General features: G+C 45.2%; 1 protein-coding gene across 1 annotated transcript; it reads right to left on the reverse strand.

Annotated features, from left to right (window-relative positions):
• Positions 1 to 1252: 1252 nt before the first annotated feature.
• Positions 1253 to 17696, reverse strand: fignl2 (fidgetin like 2). The gene is given in 12 exon segments (XM_051949134.1): positions 1253 to 2474; positions 2477 to 2575; positions 2578 to 2733; positions 2736 to 2803; positions 2805 to 2882; positions 2884 to 3110; positions 3112 to 3150; positions 3152 to 3272; positions 3274 to 3559; positions 3562 to 3894; positions 3897 to 4481; positions 16209 to 17696. Coding segments are annotated over 12 exon segments (2082 nt in total). The 5' UTR covers positions 16234 to 17696; the 3' UTR covers positions 1253 to 2409.
• Between the last annotated feature and the right edge of the window lie 3111 nt (positions 17697 to 20807).

A 20807-nucleotide genomic window follows, 5' to 3' on the forward strand; every position in this document is an offset into this window, starting at 1 on the left:
TCAAGAACATTATTATCATTTTTAAAACAGACATCAAAAAAGACATGAAATAAATACTTTCATGTACAATATGCCGCAAAAATGAGGTAGAAATGGTTACAGAAAATGTACAATAACCGAGAACAAAGTTACTGCGATAACAGATCGAAAAAACGTACAAAATAAAAGCTCGTTTTGTTGGACAAACTGTCGGGAGCAGAGGGGGCAAGGAATCCAAACGTCGTAGCTCTTCGTTCTTATTCCATTCCTGTAATTACACGTGAATAATCGGCGGAGTTATCTCGCTGGAGGCAGGGCTCGTTCTGTAATTTGTAAATGTGTTTTTTTTTTTTCCTTTTCTGAGACAGCGATCAGTATGCACGGTGGGGCTGACTCTGATTGATCCGGCTGTACGGCGTGACTGAAGCCACCAGCTGGAGAGGGGAGGCTGCAGCGCGATATAGGATTGCCGGACATCAATCAGACCACTTCCACTCCGGAGGAATCGGTATGAGGGGCAGAGGGAGAGAAGGGGGGCGGGGAGAAGATACAACGCCACATGGCCACTAGGGCTTGTGGCCAGGGGGCAGTCCAATCTAACGAGATTACATTGGGGAGGGAAAAAGAGAAAAAGAATGATGAGGGGCAGGAAGGAGGGCGGGAGGGAGGACGGTAGGAAATATTACATCATTCTGTGTATTCCTCCTCAGGACCATGGCAACAGTCGAACACATACAGGCCTGTGACCGGCTTTTTCCAGCTTGTTAAAGCAGAACTGTGGAACAGCTGGGAAAGGAGCTGGATTTTTGTTGTTTTTGGATTGTCTCCATGTTGGGTTCATCCACAACATGAACGTGAATCATTAGGCTTTGGGATTTCTTAAAAGCTAAAACTTCTTTTCTTTGTTGTTTTCATCTGTGTTGGGTTTTTTTTATATTCTGGATGGTATTTTTGTGCTCAAATGTTCACCGTCAGTGCCGATTGTTGTATTTACATTTTCTAGAAGAGCGGGCATGCAATATGTAAACACTGGATAACACGGAGCGTTTGTCCAACAAAAAAGGAATATTTTCTGTTTCTACATAGCGTTTTTCTTTAAGACAATCATCACTCCACAAAAACTACAATAAAAACAAAGGATAAAAGAACAGAAAGAAACATATTTATATATTCATATATAATAATACATGGATTTATGGCATCAAATATCCTTTTGAATACCTGATTACATTCAATGTTACTGCTTTGTAGCATATTCAGTTTCTCTTCCCGAGGTAAAAGCCAGCTGCGGCGGGGTGTTACTGTCAGGTTTCTCCTCGCTCCGTTATCTCGCCACTCTCCTAAGACCCTAAGATTACATACATTCTTTATTTCAAATTTCTGAGGTAAAGAAATTCTTCCTGAGCATTTCAAACAAGACTACACGCTATGAAAACAAAAGGAGTACGTGAAATAGAGAAAACAGACATGCTGTAGGAGAAGCTGGTGCACGAGGTGGGAAAGAGTCGATCTGACCGTGGGGTTCTCAAGGAAAACTGCCGGCGATGTGGAATGTGACTGATAATAACCTAAGTTGACAGTGAATTGTACCGTGTTAAGTGTGAACATGGCGCCACAGGTGAGTTTAATATGTATTTCTATAATCAACGTGTTGTCAGTGTAACAGCAAGATTTCATTTAAACAGCTCATCTGGTTAGAATTCTACACACTTTTCTTCAGAAAAGTCAGGAGAAGCTGTTGTGTTCTGATTTGGTTAAAAGCTATAAGGAGTATTACTTTGTGATTTGGAGGTCCAGTCCTTGTTGAGAAATTTACCAGTAAACTGCTGATTATGTATTTGGTTTAAACGAGTTTTTTGGTCAAAAACGGTGGCTGGCTGAAATGTTGCTGATCCAAGCCCTTTGTACTGAATGATTAATGGCAATCCAATGACTAAACCAACATTAGGATAACATGGAAGTGGACTGGTAATAAATAGGATCCTGAGAGTAGCAGCCAAGGGGGGATTTTCCAAACCCTGATTATCCATAATCTTGGACCACGTCACCTAGCAACAAATAATTGAATTTTGTCCTGGACGCAAGGCTAATCAGGATCTCTGAGAGCATCCAAATAGCTAATATCTGATTTTCCCATTGGCCAAACGACTGAGACGCTAACCCACTCAGCAAGGCCAATTCATCTTTCTTCTCTTTGGGAAAATAAAATATTGCAGGTAATTCATAGCAAAACAAAAACAGCACACCCTGGGCATGCTTCTGCCAGTGAAACAACTCTGTCAGCTCTCCTGTACCGTCAAGCTTCTCTAGCTCTTTTGGCTGCATAATCTGTAATTACAAAACAACGACAAAACATTCCCAGAGGCTTGCGAAGTCGAAGCAAAGACAGGGGTCGGCGGTGCAGTCCGAGTGCAGAGACCGGCTGCCTTCTCAGTGGCTATACATCTTGCTCCACTCTATACAAGTGTCCAGTTCTTTTGTGGTGGTGTGTGGCCGACCTTGCAGAAGGCATTCTCAAAGTCTGTGAAGTCTGGGGGTTTGGAGGATGGGGTGAGGCCGTGCATGGCCTCCAGCTGGGGAGGAGGCTGAGGAGAGGCGCCTGCTGGCTGAGCTGCAGCAGCTCCCACACTGAGAAGCCCTCAGTGCGCTGCAGCACGGCGCCCAACTCCCTCTCGCTCAGGCTGCAGCCTTGAGGCGACAGCGCCTGCAGCAGCGCCTGCGAGCAGCACCTGCCTGCGCATCCCCCATCCGGTGGCCGACGTGATACCGCTTGGCAAAGCTCCGGTGAACGGCTTCTTGCAGCAGATCTGGCCTTCCGTAGCAATACGAGAATCACCAAGACCTGTGGTCCCCACCTGGGCTTTTCCAGGGTGGTCAGCAGTATCTGACTCAGCCCCTCCTCCCTCCATGGCCTCCACCTGGCTCAGCAGCACCACTGAGGGCTGCCGAGCCGCCGCCACCTGCAACAGAGACCCCAGAATGTGCTCTGCCTCCGGCTTCCCTTTAGAGGCCAGCATGGCTCCACTCAAGCGGTAGAAGGAAGCCCCCAACTGAGAGGCCAGCGAACGAGTAAGTGTCTTCTTTCCCCCTCCTCTTGGGCCAAACAGCAGGACGGTTCTTGGTGGCCGCATCACTGGGACTGGGCCTCAACACGGGCCACAGCAGGTCCTGCCTCCAGGGCAGCCTTGACATGGGTGAGCCCAGCCAGCTCGCCCCAGCCCAGTGCAGGGCTGCAGTCTAATAACTCCCCGTTGACGAGGTCTAACAGTCGCGGGTCTGGGCTCTTCATAGTCCTCAACAGTTGAAGAACCTAATGGAGGGCGTTTGAGGGCCTGGGAGCGCTGCTGCTGCTGCTGCTGCTGCTGCTGCTGCTGGGTGAAGCCCTGCTCCGACACCCCGTTCTCCCCCGTCATGCCTGCTGGAGGGCTGTACTCCCCTGCCCCAAACTGAGGAGACACCAGGGGCTGGGAGGAGGGCTTGCTGGACTTAAAGGTTTGAGGGTCTGTGCTGCCTGAACTGCTGTAGCCATTTCCTCTGCACTCTGTTTTGTCATTCACGCTATAGGGTGAGTTTCCCCCAGCTTTAAGGGCTCATAACTGTATTTTCTGTACCGAGACCTGTCCCCGCTGTCATCCTCCTCTACACTCATCTCAAACGCTTTTCTTTTTAATGTGCCTCCGGACTCAGACGTACCGAGGTTGGTGCTCTGGTAACTGTAGCTGCCTCCTACCACTGTGGGTCTGGTGGGAACCGGAGTAGGGGCTGGTAGACCTGAGGGCAGGTAAGTTGCAGAGGGGTGGCTGTAGCTGGGAGCGAGGCTGGTCTGGGGAGGGTACGTGCTTGGGGGGTAGTTATAGACCGGTGTGGTGGGGCTGTAGCTGGGCACTAGAGTAGGGGTGGACTGGAGAGTGTGGAGGAGGCGGGGGGAAGTGCTGCACTGGGTTGCGGACAGAACCCTGAGGAGAGATAGGTGCCATTGTAGCTCGAGGGGTATTCGCTGGAACCGCTGCAGGAGCTGCTGCCACTGTAGCCAGAGTCTGAGAGGTTACTGTTCACCACCGACACAGTGCCAACCCCCGGAGGGCCTGTGGACGTGGGGACAGTCTTGGAGCCCGGGTGGCTGTCGTGGCCTCCAGGGGGCACCAGGGGATAGGAGGCGTCAGTGCTGTGCGTTAGCGGCCAAGGTTCCGGCTCAGTCTTCTGGCCGTTGAGGCCCCCGAAGGCCCCCGGCTCTGGGTAAGTGCCCACAGCAGGAGGCCGGTCGTACGGTGAGTCCAGCACACCCGCGTACTTCTCAGCGTAGCGCTTCAACAAGTTGGAGGCGGTGAGGGCCGAGATGTCGTCGTTGGCCCAGGCGTAGTTGTAGGAGCCGCGGCCGCGTCCAGAGTAGAATTCTGATTTATGGGCCGGAGAGGAGGTGGTGGAGGAGACGTCCAGGTGCTGCTCAGGCCACTGGCTGAGGGGCTGGGCATGCTCAGGGTTCCAGTGCATCTTTAACAGGCCTGGCAAAAAAAACACACAAAGAAACCAAGTTATAATCTTCTTCTAGTCATGACATAAATCCATTTATGGCCACATAACATCTCTGGCAATTGCTTCTGGACTATTATGATCGGAGAGGAGATGTTTTCTTTCTCTACTTTAAAGAATATTTGTCACGTCTCAAATGCATCAGCTTTACTTTTCAAAGCGTTTTCTTTACCTTGAAGAGCATTTCATGTTCCAAGGTTGCCAATATCGCTAAAAAAAAAAAAAAAAAAAATCACACAAATTATTATTTTTTTAATTTTCAAGTGAAATTACTCTTTCAATGTTAACATAAAACTTCATTTTGAAGTAAATGCTCTCTGCAAAACTTGGGCTTTAACCATTTGATGCACAACATGGGTCAAAAGTGACCCACAGCCAATGGAAAATCTGTATCTCCTAACCCACACTGCACATCAAAGGGGTAAAGGAAGGCAGAAAAATTATAACCCCCCAAAAAAGGCATGGAAAAGCCCCGTCCAGACACAAAAAGCCTTTGTTATAGTGGGCTAGAGGCATAAAAAACACACCAACATGTATCAGCTTGTGCTTTCTTCACAGTGTGAAAGAAAAAAAAGGAAATTGTTTATGTTCAAGGAAAAAAACTTAATCGCAGAACTATTTTTACATATTGGTATCGTTTTGTGCTCAGTAGGTGTGATATTGAGATCCATATCAACATGCTACAATAACAACAGCACTACTTCTTTACCTCCACAAACAGCAGCAGCGCTTTACAACATCTGAATACGGAGCCGTAAATCAGACGACTGTTTCTGTCATGATCATGTGTACAGAGACACATGGTCTGAACCACACCTCTCCTCACAGCCAGCGACAAGAAACGGCCTTTCTTCTGTTTGTGAAAGAGTCTTTTTCAGTGTTTCCATCATGCATCAAGCGGGTCAAATTTCCCAAAGACAGAGAGGAAGGTAGAGGGGCGGGGGTGGATGGAAGAGGGAAAGAGAAAGCTGCAGAAAGAAAGCGAGTGAAAGCAGATCAGTGAGTTGGATGTGTTGTTTCGCAGTTTCCCGGCTTATGTTGGCGATAAGATCCCTCTACTATTCCCCGTACTGCGAGCATCTGCAGGTCTCCCAGAGGAGCTATTGTTATCTCCGTGTGCATGTTGCTCTGAATGCCTGCTCTTTCCGCCCTGCACCCCCACCTACCACCCACCAACACACCCACCCACCGTACACCAGAGCTGCAAAGCCCCAGTGGCTGGCCGGACACAGGGAGGGTGAAGTGAAGGAGGGTGTGTGTGTGTGTGTGTGTGTGTGTGTGTGTGGACAGTGGTGTGGAGAGAGTGAGAAAGAAAGAAGGGGGTGGTGGGGTGTTGGAAATGCAGCATAGTGTGCTATTCATCAGCACAGTCTCCTATGGAACATTGGGAAAGTGGAATGTCTGCTCCTCTGGCTGACTTCAGCACTGGTTGAGGTCTGATTGATCATCGCTGAGTTAACAGAAGAGAGAACAAAAAGATGCAATGCTCTCATTTTTCAGTACAAGATGCACACAACCAGCAGCTGAAAACCAAATATATCTATATGTCTATAGAGCTTTATCTCTCTATATATCTATATATTTATATGAGAGAGAAGGAGTGAGATAGAGATAGCTCGAGAGATAGATCTTTCAATATTATGGCTCCAGAATTGTCTATTTCATGAAGAGCAGCGCTGCCTCTTGCTGAGGCATTAGCTTGACATTCCACACATAGCTTGGCATTATTGAACTGTCACAATTTACCCCGAGGTGAGGATTACTCCAACCAGAAACAGGGAGGTAAGAGGGAAAAAGGAATATGGCAAAGGCATTCTCTGACTGCCCTGTCTGCCTTTTTCTTCAGCGGACGCCTGATGATTCATTATTCATGGCCGTCTGTGTGTGTGGAGCCAGGATTGTTATTGCCATTTAAAATCAAATCTCAATATCCACAGCCCTGAGATTCTGCTCCGCCGCCTCACTCCTAAACTTTGGCCTCCTTCTCGTCCCTATTTCCAAACCTCCCCATGTGTGTTTTCAGATTACGCTCGTTGTTTATTCAGTCAGATGAGACCAGCAGACCAGATGGCCATTGGATTATCATGTCCTTCATATTCAAATGCACTGCCTTAAGTTCCCAGTGGCCAAACCAGTTCAAGTACTTCCCTAAGCTCCAGCCAGCCCACACAGCAACACACACCCACTGCAGCAAGATGTACAAGAACATTCACACTCTGTTCACTTGGATTTTTTGCAAACATGCTGAAGATATTGGCTTGTCCACACCCAGATGACCGCTTTCTTTTTTTTTTTTTTTTTTTGGACTCGCAGGTCTTTGTCCGGGTGGCAGAAACCATATATGTCCTGTAGGCCCTTCCCATCTGCAGCCCAACCAGTTTGTGAGCAGCCCCAATAATGGGGCCTGTGTGTGACAGAGATGGATGAGAGCCCAGGGGAGCTCATAAAAACCTGCAGCGGGGAGGGAGGGATGGAAGAAGGCAGCAATGGAGGGAGGGAGGGGAAAGAGTGGACAGCAGGCGCTTCGTCCTTTCTAAGCGGACTGGAGCAGACATTAGAGGACTCAGTGAGGCGGGCTAACTGCTATCCACTCCATCATCAGAGCAGCACCGAGTCGTACACTACCCCCCTGACCGCTGTAATGACCAGCTGCCCGTACCTGCAGAAAACAACTCACTGACAAATCTGAGAGTTCTTACTTTCAATAAGTCCTTTAAAGAACGTAAATTACACCGCAGTTCTTGCTGTGTTTTCACCGAGTTAGATGAGCGATAAGGCGCCCATTCAGCCCTGATGAAAACAGCAGAGTTGAAATGCAGTTTAGCCCTTTCCCTGTAATCAGATCTTGCCTTCTGCTAGATTGTGGTTTTTAGAGCAGGGGCGCTCCACAATGAACTGAGCAAGCTCTAATTTACACTTCTGCTTAAATCAGTGCCATCACGTAGATTAATTCACTGGAGGGACGGGAAGAAAGCTAAGATTAGAAGTAGGAAATCAGGACAATGTGAGCATAGTGTGGACAGCAGTGCAGTCATTAGATTAACTTGGATGTACGCTTTAGTGCGACGCTAGATCCAAATTATCCCTTTACTGAACAGAAACGAGACAATATGCTGCGAACACAGTTTGTGAATTTTGAGAAGGTTGCAACTTATATTTGAAGAGTTCATTTGCAAAAACAGATAAGTCCGTTTTTATAAATTTTCTGAAAACTTTTTATTTTATTGTTTACTTGAGATAACAATCAAAGTGAAGTTGAGTGGATTTGACTCAGAAAAATAAATGACAAAATAGAGAAAAAATAAATTATTAGTGTTATTATATTATTATCTCAAGAAACAATAAAAAAAATGAGTTTTCTGAAAATTTATAAAACGGACTTACCTGTTTTTGCAAATGAACTCTTCATATCATGATGCACCTCCAATACTGTGGCATTTTCTTTTCCAGCCTCATAAACTCTAATTTACTCATATTAGAGATGGATATATAAAACACATTTATGAAGAATGGATAGTTGGCCTATGTTTGAAAATGGAGATCCTGTTTATTCAAGTGTTTCTGGAAGCTTTTCTTTCTAATGTCAATAATATATTTAAGCTGCTAGGTCATCTAACACACTGGGAATGGTTAAATATTTAATAGATTTTTATCATTTATCAGCTGCGGTGTTCAATTTGTGGTGATGATCAAGTTAAGTAGACATAAATATGTGATGGGATTGCGCCTCTATTGACCGACGGCTTTACGGGCTGCGGGGCGGTTGATAACAACCTTCTATGTATGCACACGAAACTTCCCACTGTTTGTGCGTCTGTGTGCTCTTGGCCCCAGGAGAGACAGATGTTCTTCTGCTGACCGCCTTACTGTCTGTGCGGCCATTGTGGCGGACGACCGTGCAGCAGACGTGCGTGGATCGGACAATCCAGTTGGCCCTGAGACAAAGCCTGAAGGATCCTATTGTCAGGGGCCTGTCTAATTATGGAAATCTTATTAATCTATTCAGCAGCAGTTCACTGACAGCTTTTGTGTCAGCCTGGGATTTATTGAGGGACCTGTGTGAGCCGCATCCTATTGTAGAAGTGCGTGATGAAGACGGTGGCACGGTTCTCTTCAGCAGCTTTACTTTGAGAAGGCCCTAAAATTAAAATTAGATCCACTTATGGCTTAGAGGGAGTGTGTGGGGGGTATTGTGATTTCTGTCCTCAAATATGCCACCCATAAAGTTACCGAGTCTCCCGCTGGCTGGGTGAAACTGAAGTCGCTTTTGGCCCATAAAGGCTGGTATTGCTTTGGACTGTGTTGTGGTTTCCTATAAAAGAAGCATCAGTGGGTGAGGTGAAACGCTATCTTGGCAGGAAGCGCTGAGACGGAGGGCTCCGGTGCCGTTTCACAGCTCCCCTGAGGTTGCTTTCCCCCTTCTCCCTTCCCAGCACTTTTGTTTTCCTTGCCCCGAGGAACAAAACGAACACGGACGCAACAAGCCTTCTGGGACGGCGCGCTATTAAACTGTGCCGATTGTGAAGAGGCCGCTTGTAAACAAGAGGGCTGTGGATCAATCCAATCAGGCTTCTATTCAGGGCTGAGCTCCACCCTCATCCACAACCACTCCATCATACACCTCCACACAGAGGCACGAATCAGGTAGAGCAACATGCTTTAAGAAACAGAACGGTACAGACGGTTGCTCATTTAAAAAGAAAAGAATGTGCTGCAGAACTAAAAAGCTGCCTGGAAAGTCATGACATTTTCTTTCTGCTTTATATAAATCACCTTAAAGGCTGTCATAATCAAAGGGTCATTTGGTCTGTTCGACCTCGGAGTAAAGAATATAAGGTGGAAAAAAAATGTCAACACGAACAGGTACGTACTTCTAAAGAAAAAGCTGAGAGAGAGCACAGGTAAATTGCTTGAGAATGCTGCTCAGGCTGTTGCGGTCGGCATGTCAGAGATCCAATTTTAACAAAATAAACTGCCACTTTAAAGAAGAACGCTCGAAAAGGATGTAGTTACAATCCAAAGCACACAGACACAGCACAGAGAGAAGGGCAGAGTGTGACGGACACTATATTTGTGCTGATAAATCACAAAGTTGATGCTCTGACGACTGCATCGGGCGCTATGTATTCAGCAAGCACAAGCTGATCAATGAGTTATTGGATCAAACTCCGGCATGACGGTCATAAATATGTAAAACGGCTCATCTCTCTTTCTTGAGGAATCTTTCAACTCAACTGCTCATTTTAGAAAAACACATCCAATAAGCTGCTTTGAACAGGAAATAAATGATCTCCAGTTCATTGCGAAAACAAGGAAGCAACTCACAATCTGTCATTTATGTTTGTTTTCTTGATTCGTCATTTCGAGCCGCTCAAGTCCACTGTTCTCAAGTTCACTGCGATTTATGACACTAATATCAAGCAGGACATTCTTTCTCGGCTATATGTCGCTGCATACCACCGGCCTGTCGTAAAAACACCAATCTGAGAGGCTGGCCGCATTTCACAGCGCGGCCGGTGGAGACAGTCGCAAATTGTCTTTGGATGTTTTCTCACTTTTGTGTGAAACACACATTTTATTAGCTCCTGCAAAGTTTGCACTAAAACATAGTGAAAAACGATGATAAATTCCTCACACAAATGGTGGATTACGGATGCTGTGCTACACTCCACCCCGCAGAGGTTCTGTTCTCGTGTGGGGTATTGCCAAAAAGCTGTTAAAGGAAGTGCAAGGTCAGTCCTGTAGGCCCTTGCCAAACCACCTTAAGACAGGGATAATGTGCACGGAGGACAGCGGGGATCATCATATATCAGCCATGCATAATTGGACATTGCGAGAGAAAATTATTATAAATCTATGCGTTAGTCACGGGCCTGCTGTCACTCAAAAGAAACACAATCCCGCACTCTTGTTTTGCCTGTCGCACCCTCTGGCTCATCTGCTCTCGCTTTCATGGCCCTAAAAAGATGTAATAACAGAAGAGTGCGGGAGATCTGGTGGGGAGTTTTCACACCTGCTGCCCGTGGCGTGAGCAGACGCAGCTCTTTTCAAACACGCTTCACCAGTCCAGTCCCAGGAGGAAGGAGCCCATCTCCTGCAGTGGCATTGAGGGATGTTCTGGGAGTGAGTCCCTCTCTCTCTCCCTATCTGCGTACTTTCGCCTTTCCGTGGATAGAGCTATCTGTATTCCATGTATCAGAATGACAGTTTGACTTACTCTATTTTTTGTTTCATCCTCCTCTGGGAATGTTCCAGGCCAGCTGTCAGAAGAGGTTTTGTCGGCATGTGGAGCTAATATTGTTTTATTACAAGAAAAGGACAGTATGACAAATTTCTGCTATGTATTCCGAAAGTGAAATATAAAATCATGCTGCTCTTGTGTGCAATAAAACAATAAATGACGACTACCATTCAAAACCAATCAACAACAAAACCAAAAAAACGCCAAAATAATGCAATAAATCTGCAATTCGTCAGCAGCAGATTAATATTCTGTCATTCAGAGTTGTTATTTTGCAAAGTGGATGGAGAGCAACAGCAGCCAAACTACTTGATGGCGTTCGCTCAACATTGATTAATTGACAAACGTGTTTAGAATCGTTAATGACAGTGCAGCAAAAAGGCAAAGTCCCATCTGACAGTGTGCTCATTTTACAGCACTCTCCAAAACTAGAAAAGCCTCCGGAATAATTGCTGGATGCGTCACTTCATGCTCGTAATTTTAGAAACAACTCCCCCATCCCCCGTGCCTGCTAACGCACGTCCACAAATGGCAGAAGCCTGTCCAACCTCCCCCCCCTTTTCTTTCGCTTCAAGAAAAACAGGGTCCCTATTTTCTGTGACTGCAGGCTGGCTTTAGGTCATTGTGTCCACTAATATATCAAAGAACAGCTGTCCTAAGGCTCTGTGATGACCAATCACCCCTTCCATCTGTCTCACTCACCCAATCTCTCACTCGCTCTATCTCCTCCTCTTCAGATCTAGCTTTTCTCCATCCAATCTCCTTCTATCTCTGCTTCTCCACCTCCCCTTATTTCCCCCATTCCCAGTGAGCATGTTGCATTCCCCCCATTCTGTCCAAATCCCCTGGCCTCGCTGTGCTCCCAGCTTATACTCTCAGCACATGGACAGCTCTGGGATTTGTTGTTTTCTGTTAGTACACGCACAAATTAGAAGAAGCTCAGTGTATTCAACGGTCAACACTCTCCTCCCTGCCGATGCATTTTATGATCACTGCAACACAAACGCGTAACGGCATAACGATTAAAAAAATATGTTGCTTCTCAAGTATAGTCATTTACTAATTAGCTGTGCTGGGTGTGAAAGACGCGTCGCATTGTCAAGATCTGAATTCTGCTGGCTCAGGAATCCATTGAAGTGTTTTGTAACCATCCAAATGAGCCTCACCACCCTGCCTCTTAATTGGACCCTTAATGGGAGCGGAGGTCTCCTTAATGAGCTGATAAACCCTTGGAGATACAGAGCACATAGCCCGTGGACTCTCGGGGCCTTGGGTCCCTAACCTTCTTTTCTTGTGGATGCAGATGCATGCAAACATACACACACATACACACACACACACACAACCTCACACACACTGGAGGCTAATTAGAGCCCATTCACACCCACACTAATGATCCTAGCACTTATTCACACACACTTTAGCGGGCTGTGTGTTTACTCAAGGGCCTCACAGGCTCCCTCTACTGCACCACTCATACCACTCTGCCTACAATAGGGCGAGACGCTGGCATGGCCCTCCAACCTGCTCCTTCAGGGACCAGAATGAGACCCACTTCTTTTTTCTCCATACAAACCGCTCCATGACTTAGCAAGAGTCATTCACAAAGACACTCACACAAAACATAAAAACAGAGCCGGAGAGAGAAAGGAGAGGGGTCAGTCAGAGGAGAGCTATAAAAACTGCCAGATCTGGACTCTTGTGTGTAGTCGCTCTGTGTGTGCGTCTGTGCGTTGTTTTAAAAGAAAAGGTATCGCTGCACCAGTGGGGGCCCCCAGCAACAAGAGTTAGGGCACTCCTGGGTTGGCGGCCTGGGACTGATTTAGGAGTGTGTTTGAAGTGCAGATTACAGATTCTTTGCACCAAATCCCTCCAGGAGTATCTATGGCCCCTGGAATCTCTCTCAGGTTTCTTCTCAGGTTCGGTCATAGCCGTTCACCCCAGCCTGAAGCGCTCTGGACTGGCCGGAGACGAGGACCAAGGCCGGACACGCCAAGGAAGAATGAGACGCACACCACGGCTGAACGTCTAACATCTGAATCCTTGACACTAGATAAATGGGAGTAGCCCTGATAACAAAGAACAAAGAGCGCTGTTGTGCGTTTGTCCTAACTGTATAACATCTTGTGTGCATTTATAAACTGAGACTCGATTACATGCAGGAACAGAAATGCCTAAAGCAAGAGTCAGAAGTAACGTTAGGAAGCAGGAATGCTGTACATTCCCACAGAGGGGATTCCAACATGGAGGTGAGAGTCTTCGCATGTCCTGCACATACGCAGAGTCCCTCACAGTTTGATTGTGCTCAGCAGAATTATGTCTTTAACTAAAAGACAGTGAGCTGCAGTGTCACCAGCAAGCACAGAGGTGTGTTTGTGTCACTGATCTGAGAGTAAACGGCGTGACTATCTAACACTGCTGTGCGTGCTCATACGATCCCTCTGTCTACATAATATATGCACTAGCAGGCTGTTCTGAAACTATCTCAGACCTGCAGAAACACTGCAGAACAGAGCCACCGTGCACACGGAAATCCATCGAGCTGTTGAACAGAGAAGATGAAAGCCAGCATTGTGTGCCTCGATCATAAAAGCAAATCACACACAAAGGCTAGTGCGTAGCGTACTGAAAGATTCCCATGAAGGACCAGCAGTGTGCCGTCTCTGAAGGCATGCTAACTATTCCACCAGCAGTCTGTGACATTCTTGGACGTGCGTCCACTTTAGCGGCACAGAGAGCATTGAGGATGGACCAGCAGGGTACAGGGAGCTGATGGAACGACCAGCTAAACAGGTCCTGGTTTGGAGGTAGCACAAACATATATGCACATTCTTGAAATAATGATTTTTCAGTGTTATCTGAACAACTCAGCCTAATTGGATTTGTAGCTATAAATATCCCTTAATGGGAAAAAAACATTCTGTGAGAACTGGCGCTAAATCAACCACTTGTGAGAGGACATGTTTCATAACAACACAAGAGGTCAGCTATGTATTTGGCCATTTCAAGAGGGGTATTTACAAAAAAGCAAACAAAGAGTCTTGATTACTGTCAAACATCTGCTTGTGATGCTTTAATAAAGCTGTTCTGTCCGGTTTGAAGTCACACACCCACACAGTTGCCTCCGCAACCCTTTTATGTAAAGGCTGAAAAAACACAACCCGACGTTTCTATAAACAATTTCGAAGTCATACTTTTTAAATTAACCATTCAGTTTGACTTCTCCCTCTTTTCTTGCAACTGTCATGCCAATAATGCTCCTTTGAGGCGGGTTAAAGAGCTGGGAAAAAGGGGCTCTCGAGGCTGAGGCCACGGAGGCAGCCCCATGCTGGCCGGCAAACAATGCTGTTTTGGAGAGCCAGAGCACTGGACTCAAATGAAACCTGGTGGGAGGGTGCAAAAGGGGGGGGGGGGGGGGGGGGGGCAACACTGGACACGTCAGTTATTAGGTCAGCACTGGAGGGAGTGAAGAGAAAGAAGGAGAAAAAGGAGGGAGAGCAGGAGGCAGCATGTGCGGTGGTAAGTCCTGAGCTGTATTGGTAAATTGACACTTGCAGAACAGAGGGGTTTCTGCAGCTTAAACCATCAGCCCTCCAACCTCCCTCTGCCCCCCCCCCCCCCACCCCCATCTGTGTCTTCCGCCTGCTGATGAAACATTCAGACAGGGCCAGTGCCCGGGGTTTAGCGTTTCCACAGTGCACGTCAAGGAAAAAGTCAAGTTTCTGCACGGAGGCTGATTTTCAGTCACCTGTGTTTTTTTGTTTTTTTTTTCACATTCGGTTTGCAAACCACAGAGCACAGTGTCCACTCCTGCTGCCTATTTTTGGACTGGAGGCTTATTGATTCAGGCAAAGTCCAACTAAGTCAAGTGCAGCTGTTTTGTGTGTAGGATAGAGAGAAAGAAGGGTATAGTGTACTCACTATAGGGGACAATGGGACTCAGCATTCTGTGGAGCTGGTCTCAGTAAAGAGGAATGCTGTTTTGTGAGTGCCAGCTAAGGTTAGCGCCCGTCCGGCTGTAGTCCATCACTGGCATGAGCTTGCACTGACAACAGAACAACCCTGAGAGAGAGAGAAAAAAGAGATATAGAGAAAAGAGGTTGAGGCAGTTACTGGCTGCTGCACAATGTCTGGACAAACACCCGCATGTCAACCAAGCCTTTCTGGCAAAACTCGCACGGAAACACAAACACGCCGAGCAGAACTGAACCAGAGAATGATAGAATTACTGACCAACCTGAGAAGCCTATCAGTGTAACAAAAACAGAATTCACACTCACACACACATACACACACAGCCTGCCAAACTGAGGCACACAAGGGCATTCATTATAGGCAGGCATTAAGCTGATTGTGAAGCTGCGTCCAGCTCTAAAGAGGGCTTTCTAAATCTGCCTCACAAAAAGACTCATGCATACCATTGCTCTGTGCACTGGGGCAATAAAGACCTCATTATTAGGAGCCTAAATGCTTTTGGAGCTGTGCATAGGAGAAAAATGTTTCCTGCCACGACAAAGTCTCACCTTAACAAATATACCCTCTGATTTGGTTGCATTAAAGACCGAAATGGTACTTTTTTTAGAAACGCAGAAAAGCAATTAATTCAAGCGTGCTTGTCAGTTCTCAAAGATAAGGCAAACTGAAACACGGTAAATCTCTGTTCTGGTTTGAGTTGTAAATGTCACATTTTAATCACGCACAGATTAAGTTTAATCTTCCATTTTCGATTGTTTGATTCTAATATGAAGCACCTCTCTGAGCAAGTCCATGAGATTAAACAAGTGCATGAAAAAGGTATTTTTTTCCCTACTGTATTCATTTGTGATAAAGCAGTTTTAATCCACAATGTTTACAGAAGAAAAAAATCTGACTGTTGAAACAGCATTCTAGTTTTTAAAATATGGAAACGTGCCGACAATCATACAATGTTTATCATACACTCTCAAATATGTAAAATAACTTTTTAACCACTAATGTTTTGCTTAATGCAGTCCTATTGCTGTGGTAGCAGTCTTTCTGCATATAAACAAACAAGGCAGCAACCAATTTACATCCACTCATGTACCGTTCACATGGAGCAGAAATTACGCAATGAGCACACGGCTGTCTCTGGGCACCAACAGTCTCCTACCGACCACGACCCCCCCCCTCCGCTCCAACTGACAGCCAACTTTTATCGCTCAGCCCCGAATAACTAACTTACACTACAGCAGCAAACCACAGCTTCCACTTAAAACAAACACAGCACAGTTCAGAGGGAGGCTGAGGGGGGAGAAAGCAACGTTAGGAGTGCTGGTTTTCTCAGGGCAATTCTCTCACGGCCAAAAAATAAATTAAAAAAAAAAAAGAGAGAGGAGAGAGCTGTCTGGTCCTCCTCCAACTTGGAGAGTCAAACAGCAGGGAGAGCAGCGGGCTTTGACAGCGGATCAACACATAGATGCAGAGAAGACAGCCTTACCTATCCATGCCTGCATGTCCTCCATCAGATCAGAAAGCGGTACGATAATCCCTGGAGCAGACCAGACCCGTGTGTGCACTGCTATGCTTTTTTTCCCACATATGGGACACAACTCTACTCTCTCTCCCTCCCTCCCTCTCTCTCTCTGGCCAGTGACAACAGAGTGAGGACTCAGCTACCCTCCCCCACTGATCTCCCATCCCCCTTTGCCTCCCCTCCTTCTCTCTCTTTATGCTTAAAGTAGTAGGTAGAGAGAGAGAGAATGAGGGGAGGGCGGTATGGACGGAGGAGGACTGACCAATCATCCTCTGAAGGAGACTCAAACTGAAGCCTGGACACAGAGGACAGCGGGGAGAGAGTTTTTTGGTTGGAGGGAACTGACCAGTGCAAGTTTGGTTTGAGCCCGGAGGATTAAGAAAGATCAACAGCAGTCAGATTGTGGTGAGAACACGCCGAGGGGGGAATCTTATTCCCTCTCTGACTGACCAAAACAGATGATGCTACAAAAATGGAATCAATTACTAGTTAAAAAGTAATTACACTGCTTAATTAATTACTAAGTTGCAGGAGGGGAGGAATGCTGCACTAACAGTTACATAATCCATTTGTTACTCACCTCCGTCTCAAAGGCGCCTTCCAACAATTCCAAAGCTGCCACACCCACACATCACATCTTGTGTATTTAACACAATGACAAATACAAAACAAGACAATGTGGTTTAGCTAGCAGCCAGCCGGTTTGAAAGGTATGTACTGATTAACAGCTACCTCAACCACAAACCTGCGCCCCCAGCAGTCCAGTCACTGCAAAGCCCTGATCCAAGATAGAATACGTTACCAGACTATGGCAGGCAGATCAACAGCAAGGATGCAGAAACACAAACTCAACATGGTTGGTCGAGCTTTTGAACAACTTATAATTTGGGGGGAAAAAAGCATCGGGCTGGCACTAAATACACAACATGATTTACTTGAACCACGACATCTGCTTCCATTAGCGCCCCAATAAATCACATCAAATTTAGCCTGCATTCCAGTAGCTATAGTTTACATACACTTGTAAAGACCATGGATATGTTGGCAGCAGTTCTAATATTTGGTTAAATGTGGTTTGGCCATTTTCACCTCAAAACTGATAATTCAAGTTGCTGAATGTATATTTTTGACCCAATCGATTTTGTATTATATCCAAAAGACCTAAAATAAATCAATGAAAGAATCAAAACTCATGACTGGTTTTTGCAACAAAGATAAATACGTTTCAGTTAATCTATAATAGAAGATTACATATGAACTTTGTATATGTTCCAAAACACAGCATGTCAAACGCACTACGCCAAAAAGACCAGCATGTCCTGCTACGTCTACTTGCACTTTGCACTGTGCAAGCCAGCATGCTTTTTGACCATTCTGACCTACAATCCTCTGCGTAGTTGCGCCACATAAGCGTCTCACACGAGTATAAACAAACTTAAGTCACAGACAGACAGAGGATTTGGTCAAAGTTTAAGGCACTATATTATAGTGAAGTACCATGTATATGCATGAAACAGTACGTAATTTGAGAGGGCAGCTGAATTAGGTATCTAAAGGTTAAAGAAAAAGTATGATTCGGAAAGCAGCCTAAATATTCGTCAAAAATGAGTTTCTTAGCTTTGACTGAAATGCTGCTGACTGGCAGTGTGCTCAGTGCCGCTACTCATTGTGTGAGGATATATGACCAACACGACGTTCTAAATTTGGCATTCGACAGCCGTATATTGGCACTCGGGACGTCCATCCATTCATTCTCTATAAACCGCTTTATCCTCACTGGGGACGTCACAATGAAGTATTTTTTGATCCTGATTCAATCCATGTCATTAGTAAGATAACACACAAGTCAAGCTATAAAAGTTCTTCAAATCAGTCCATGCTTCATAACTGAACAGTTCCGCAATGCAATGAATGAATTTCTGAATCTAAATCTCTAAACTCCAACAGACGCAAAACCTGGACTCTCTACATGTTCTACACATGCTGCTTGATCGCCTATTATTTTAGCCTCTTTAAAGCTGGACCGAGTAACATTTCAGCATCCCTTTCAACACAGAACAACTTTGAACTGCATGCAGTGTCAACAATGAAAAGGGACACAGCAGCAATAGGACTTCAGTTGTGTGCTTTTTATCATCAGTACTGTTGGCTACAGAATTATTAGTCGATTAGTCTACAAACTGAGATGTCCACAGCAATGAAACGTTACTGTGATGGAGACAAACTAACAGCTCAGATAAATGGCATTTTATTCGACAATAACAGAAATAATTCACTTTCTTTGACAAAACATTCACATGTGCTTACGTTTAGCCTGTTGCTTCCAGCTGTTCTGAGTTTATCAAATACCTGCAGCATCAAACAGCAGCAGGATCCACATGAGTGTCTTCAGAGAGACAACCACAGAGAAAAGCACAGTGCTGGCCAGAGCTTCTCTAAAAGGTTGCCAGCAATCTGACGAGTTGTGCAACATTCTTCCCGTAACAAATTTTACAGCAGAAATCATGAATTCCAGAGGCATCAGGGCTATTCGTCACAGCAAAATTATCTCCAAACTCAAAGGTTCCTAAATACAGGCTTTCTAATATGAGCAGCAGGTCAGTGGAGCAGAAAAATAAGACCTCAGAAGTTCCCAGATGATATATTCCTTCTTTTCTGGGAGAATTTAGCCCTGTTTGTCCACTGAACACACACAGATGAAATCAATCAACTTCCCATCAAACATTTGGAACAACAGCAAACATGCAGTAAAAGCATTGAACTAATAGAGAGTAACTGGTCCCATTAACTGCCTGTCTGTTAGATCCTCAGAGCTCGGTATGCTGAGTTCTCTTAATGGATATCAAATAAGTTCCTTCAGCTAAATTCCAACAAAACACACATTCTCATAACTGGATTGCAGCACATAGCCAGACAGATTCCAACATCAGCTGGTTCTCTTTTAGATCTCGTTAAGCCTGTTGTAAAGAATTTCAGAATCTGCTTCAACGGTTAAAGTTTCAAGCAGCACACCACAAAACTTGTGCAAATCATGTTTATATGATCTTTGAAATATTTTCAAAAATACAAACAATTTTGCCTTTTACAGACACAGATCATTTTGCACACTACTATTTCTATTATTACTGTTTCGGCCTTTTTAAAATGTCTTTCAGTATGTTTTAAGACAGAATTTGAACTTGTATTAATTAATTTTAAGGCACTTCAGGGTCTCTCTCCTAGTTATGTATTCATCCTTTTAGCATTATATGCACTAACTTGCACTTTTACCCCTTGAGGACTCTTTTTTGGGCCGACCGCTGCTCCATTCCAGCTCCCTTTTCTGGTCTGTGTCGTCATTTTTGAGCTTTTTAAGTTTACTGAGGAGTCAGTCGAGGCTCTGCTCGTACCCAGCTGCAGCCATCTCCTGCTGGATCGTTTCAAGGTTCTCTCTAACTTCAACTGAATTTAATATGAAGACCACAGTGCCAGGAAGCACTAGGTCTCCTCCTCAGACCACTGCTGCTTGGATTTGGTGCCCACGTTAACCGTTTTTCACAAAACTAACACTAAGCGCTACTACTACTCACTCAGCTGTTTAAAAATGGCGGTTCTGTGTTTCAGCCGTTGATTGCTTATCACCGTAACCCCGTCCCCAGTCCGTGACGTACTCAGTTCTTAAATCTGGTTCGGCAAAGAGTCGGTGCCTGAAAAGCACCCGTTTTTGGAGCTTTGTTGGTGAAAACACAAAGAACTGGTGCTAAGTCAGGCACTGACTCCAAACTAGCACTGCTTGGTTGAAGAGGGGCTTTTGAGATCTTTGGGTGGAGGTCTTTTGGTCCTAGAGGGGGCAGAGCATTTGAAGTCGAGGCCGTAAGGCTCTGAAATGATCAAGGAAATAAGGTTGGCAGAGACAGTGACCTTTTCTTAAGTCGCTTCTTAAAACATACTCTTGTCTGAGAGTGTTTCCTGATTTCACTAAAATTTAAATTTCCTTTGAACTGTTTTGTATTTCCTCCACTAATATTTTAACTGTTAACTGTTATGTACATCATGCTGTGTTTTATTTGTCTTTATGACTTTTGTCTGCTTATTTTGCTGTCATGTAAAGCATTTTGTAACTTAAATAGGACTTGGCGCTAGATAAATAACTTATGTAATTAATTTCAAGTTGTATTTACTTGCACTCCTTATAAATTTACTATGACACTGATGACACTGATAAATATGAGACAAATGAGAAAGGTTGGATTCTTCAGTATAAAATGTCTTTTAGTTGATGAAGCTTCTGGCATTGACTGACACTTTAAAAAAAAACAACATACTTCAAAGCTAATCATACAAACAGTGTAGTAAATATCACACTAACATGTGGTAAATACATTTAATGTGTTTATTGTCCAATATTCCTGTCACTCAGAAATGCTCCCCACCTACCTCATGGTCAGGTGCCGTTTCAGTTTCATTTACTCACTCTTCACACACAGCTGTCAGGCTGTTTTTAGCGCTGCACTGAGGTCCACATGGCCCAGTCATCTCCTCCTGTTACACGGAGCCGGTACTCCAGTATAGCCTCCCTGTTAC

The sequence above is a fragment of the Acanthochromis polyacanthus genome, chromosome 6 (genome assembly GCF_021347895.1).
Source record: "Acanthochromis polyacanthus isolate Apoly-LR-REF ecotype Palm Island chromosome 6, KAUST_Apoly_ChrSc, whole genome shotgun sequence".
In the NCBI taxonomy this organism is placed as follows: domain Eukaryota; kingdom Metazoa; phylum Chordata; class Actinopteri; family Pomacentridae; genus Acanthochromis; species Acanthochromis polyacanthus.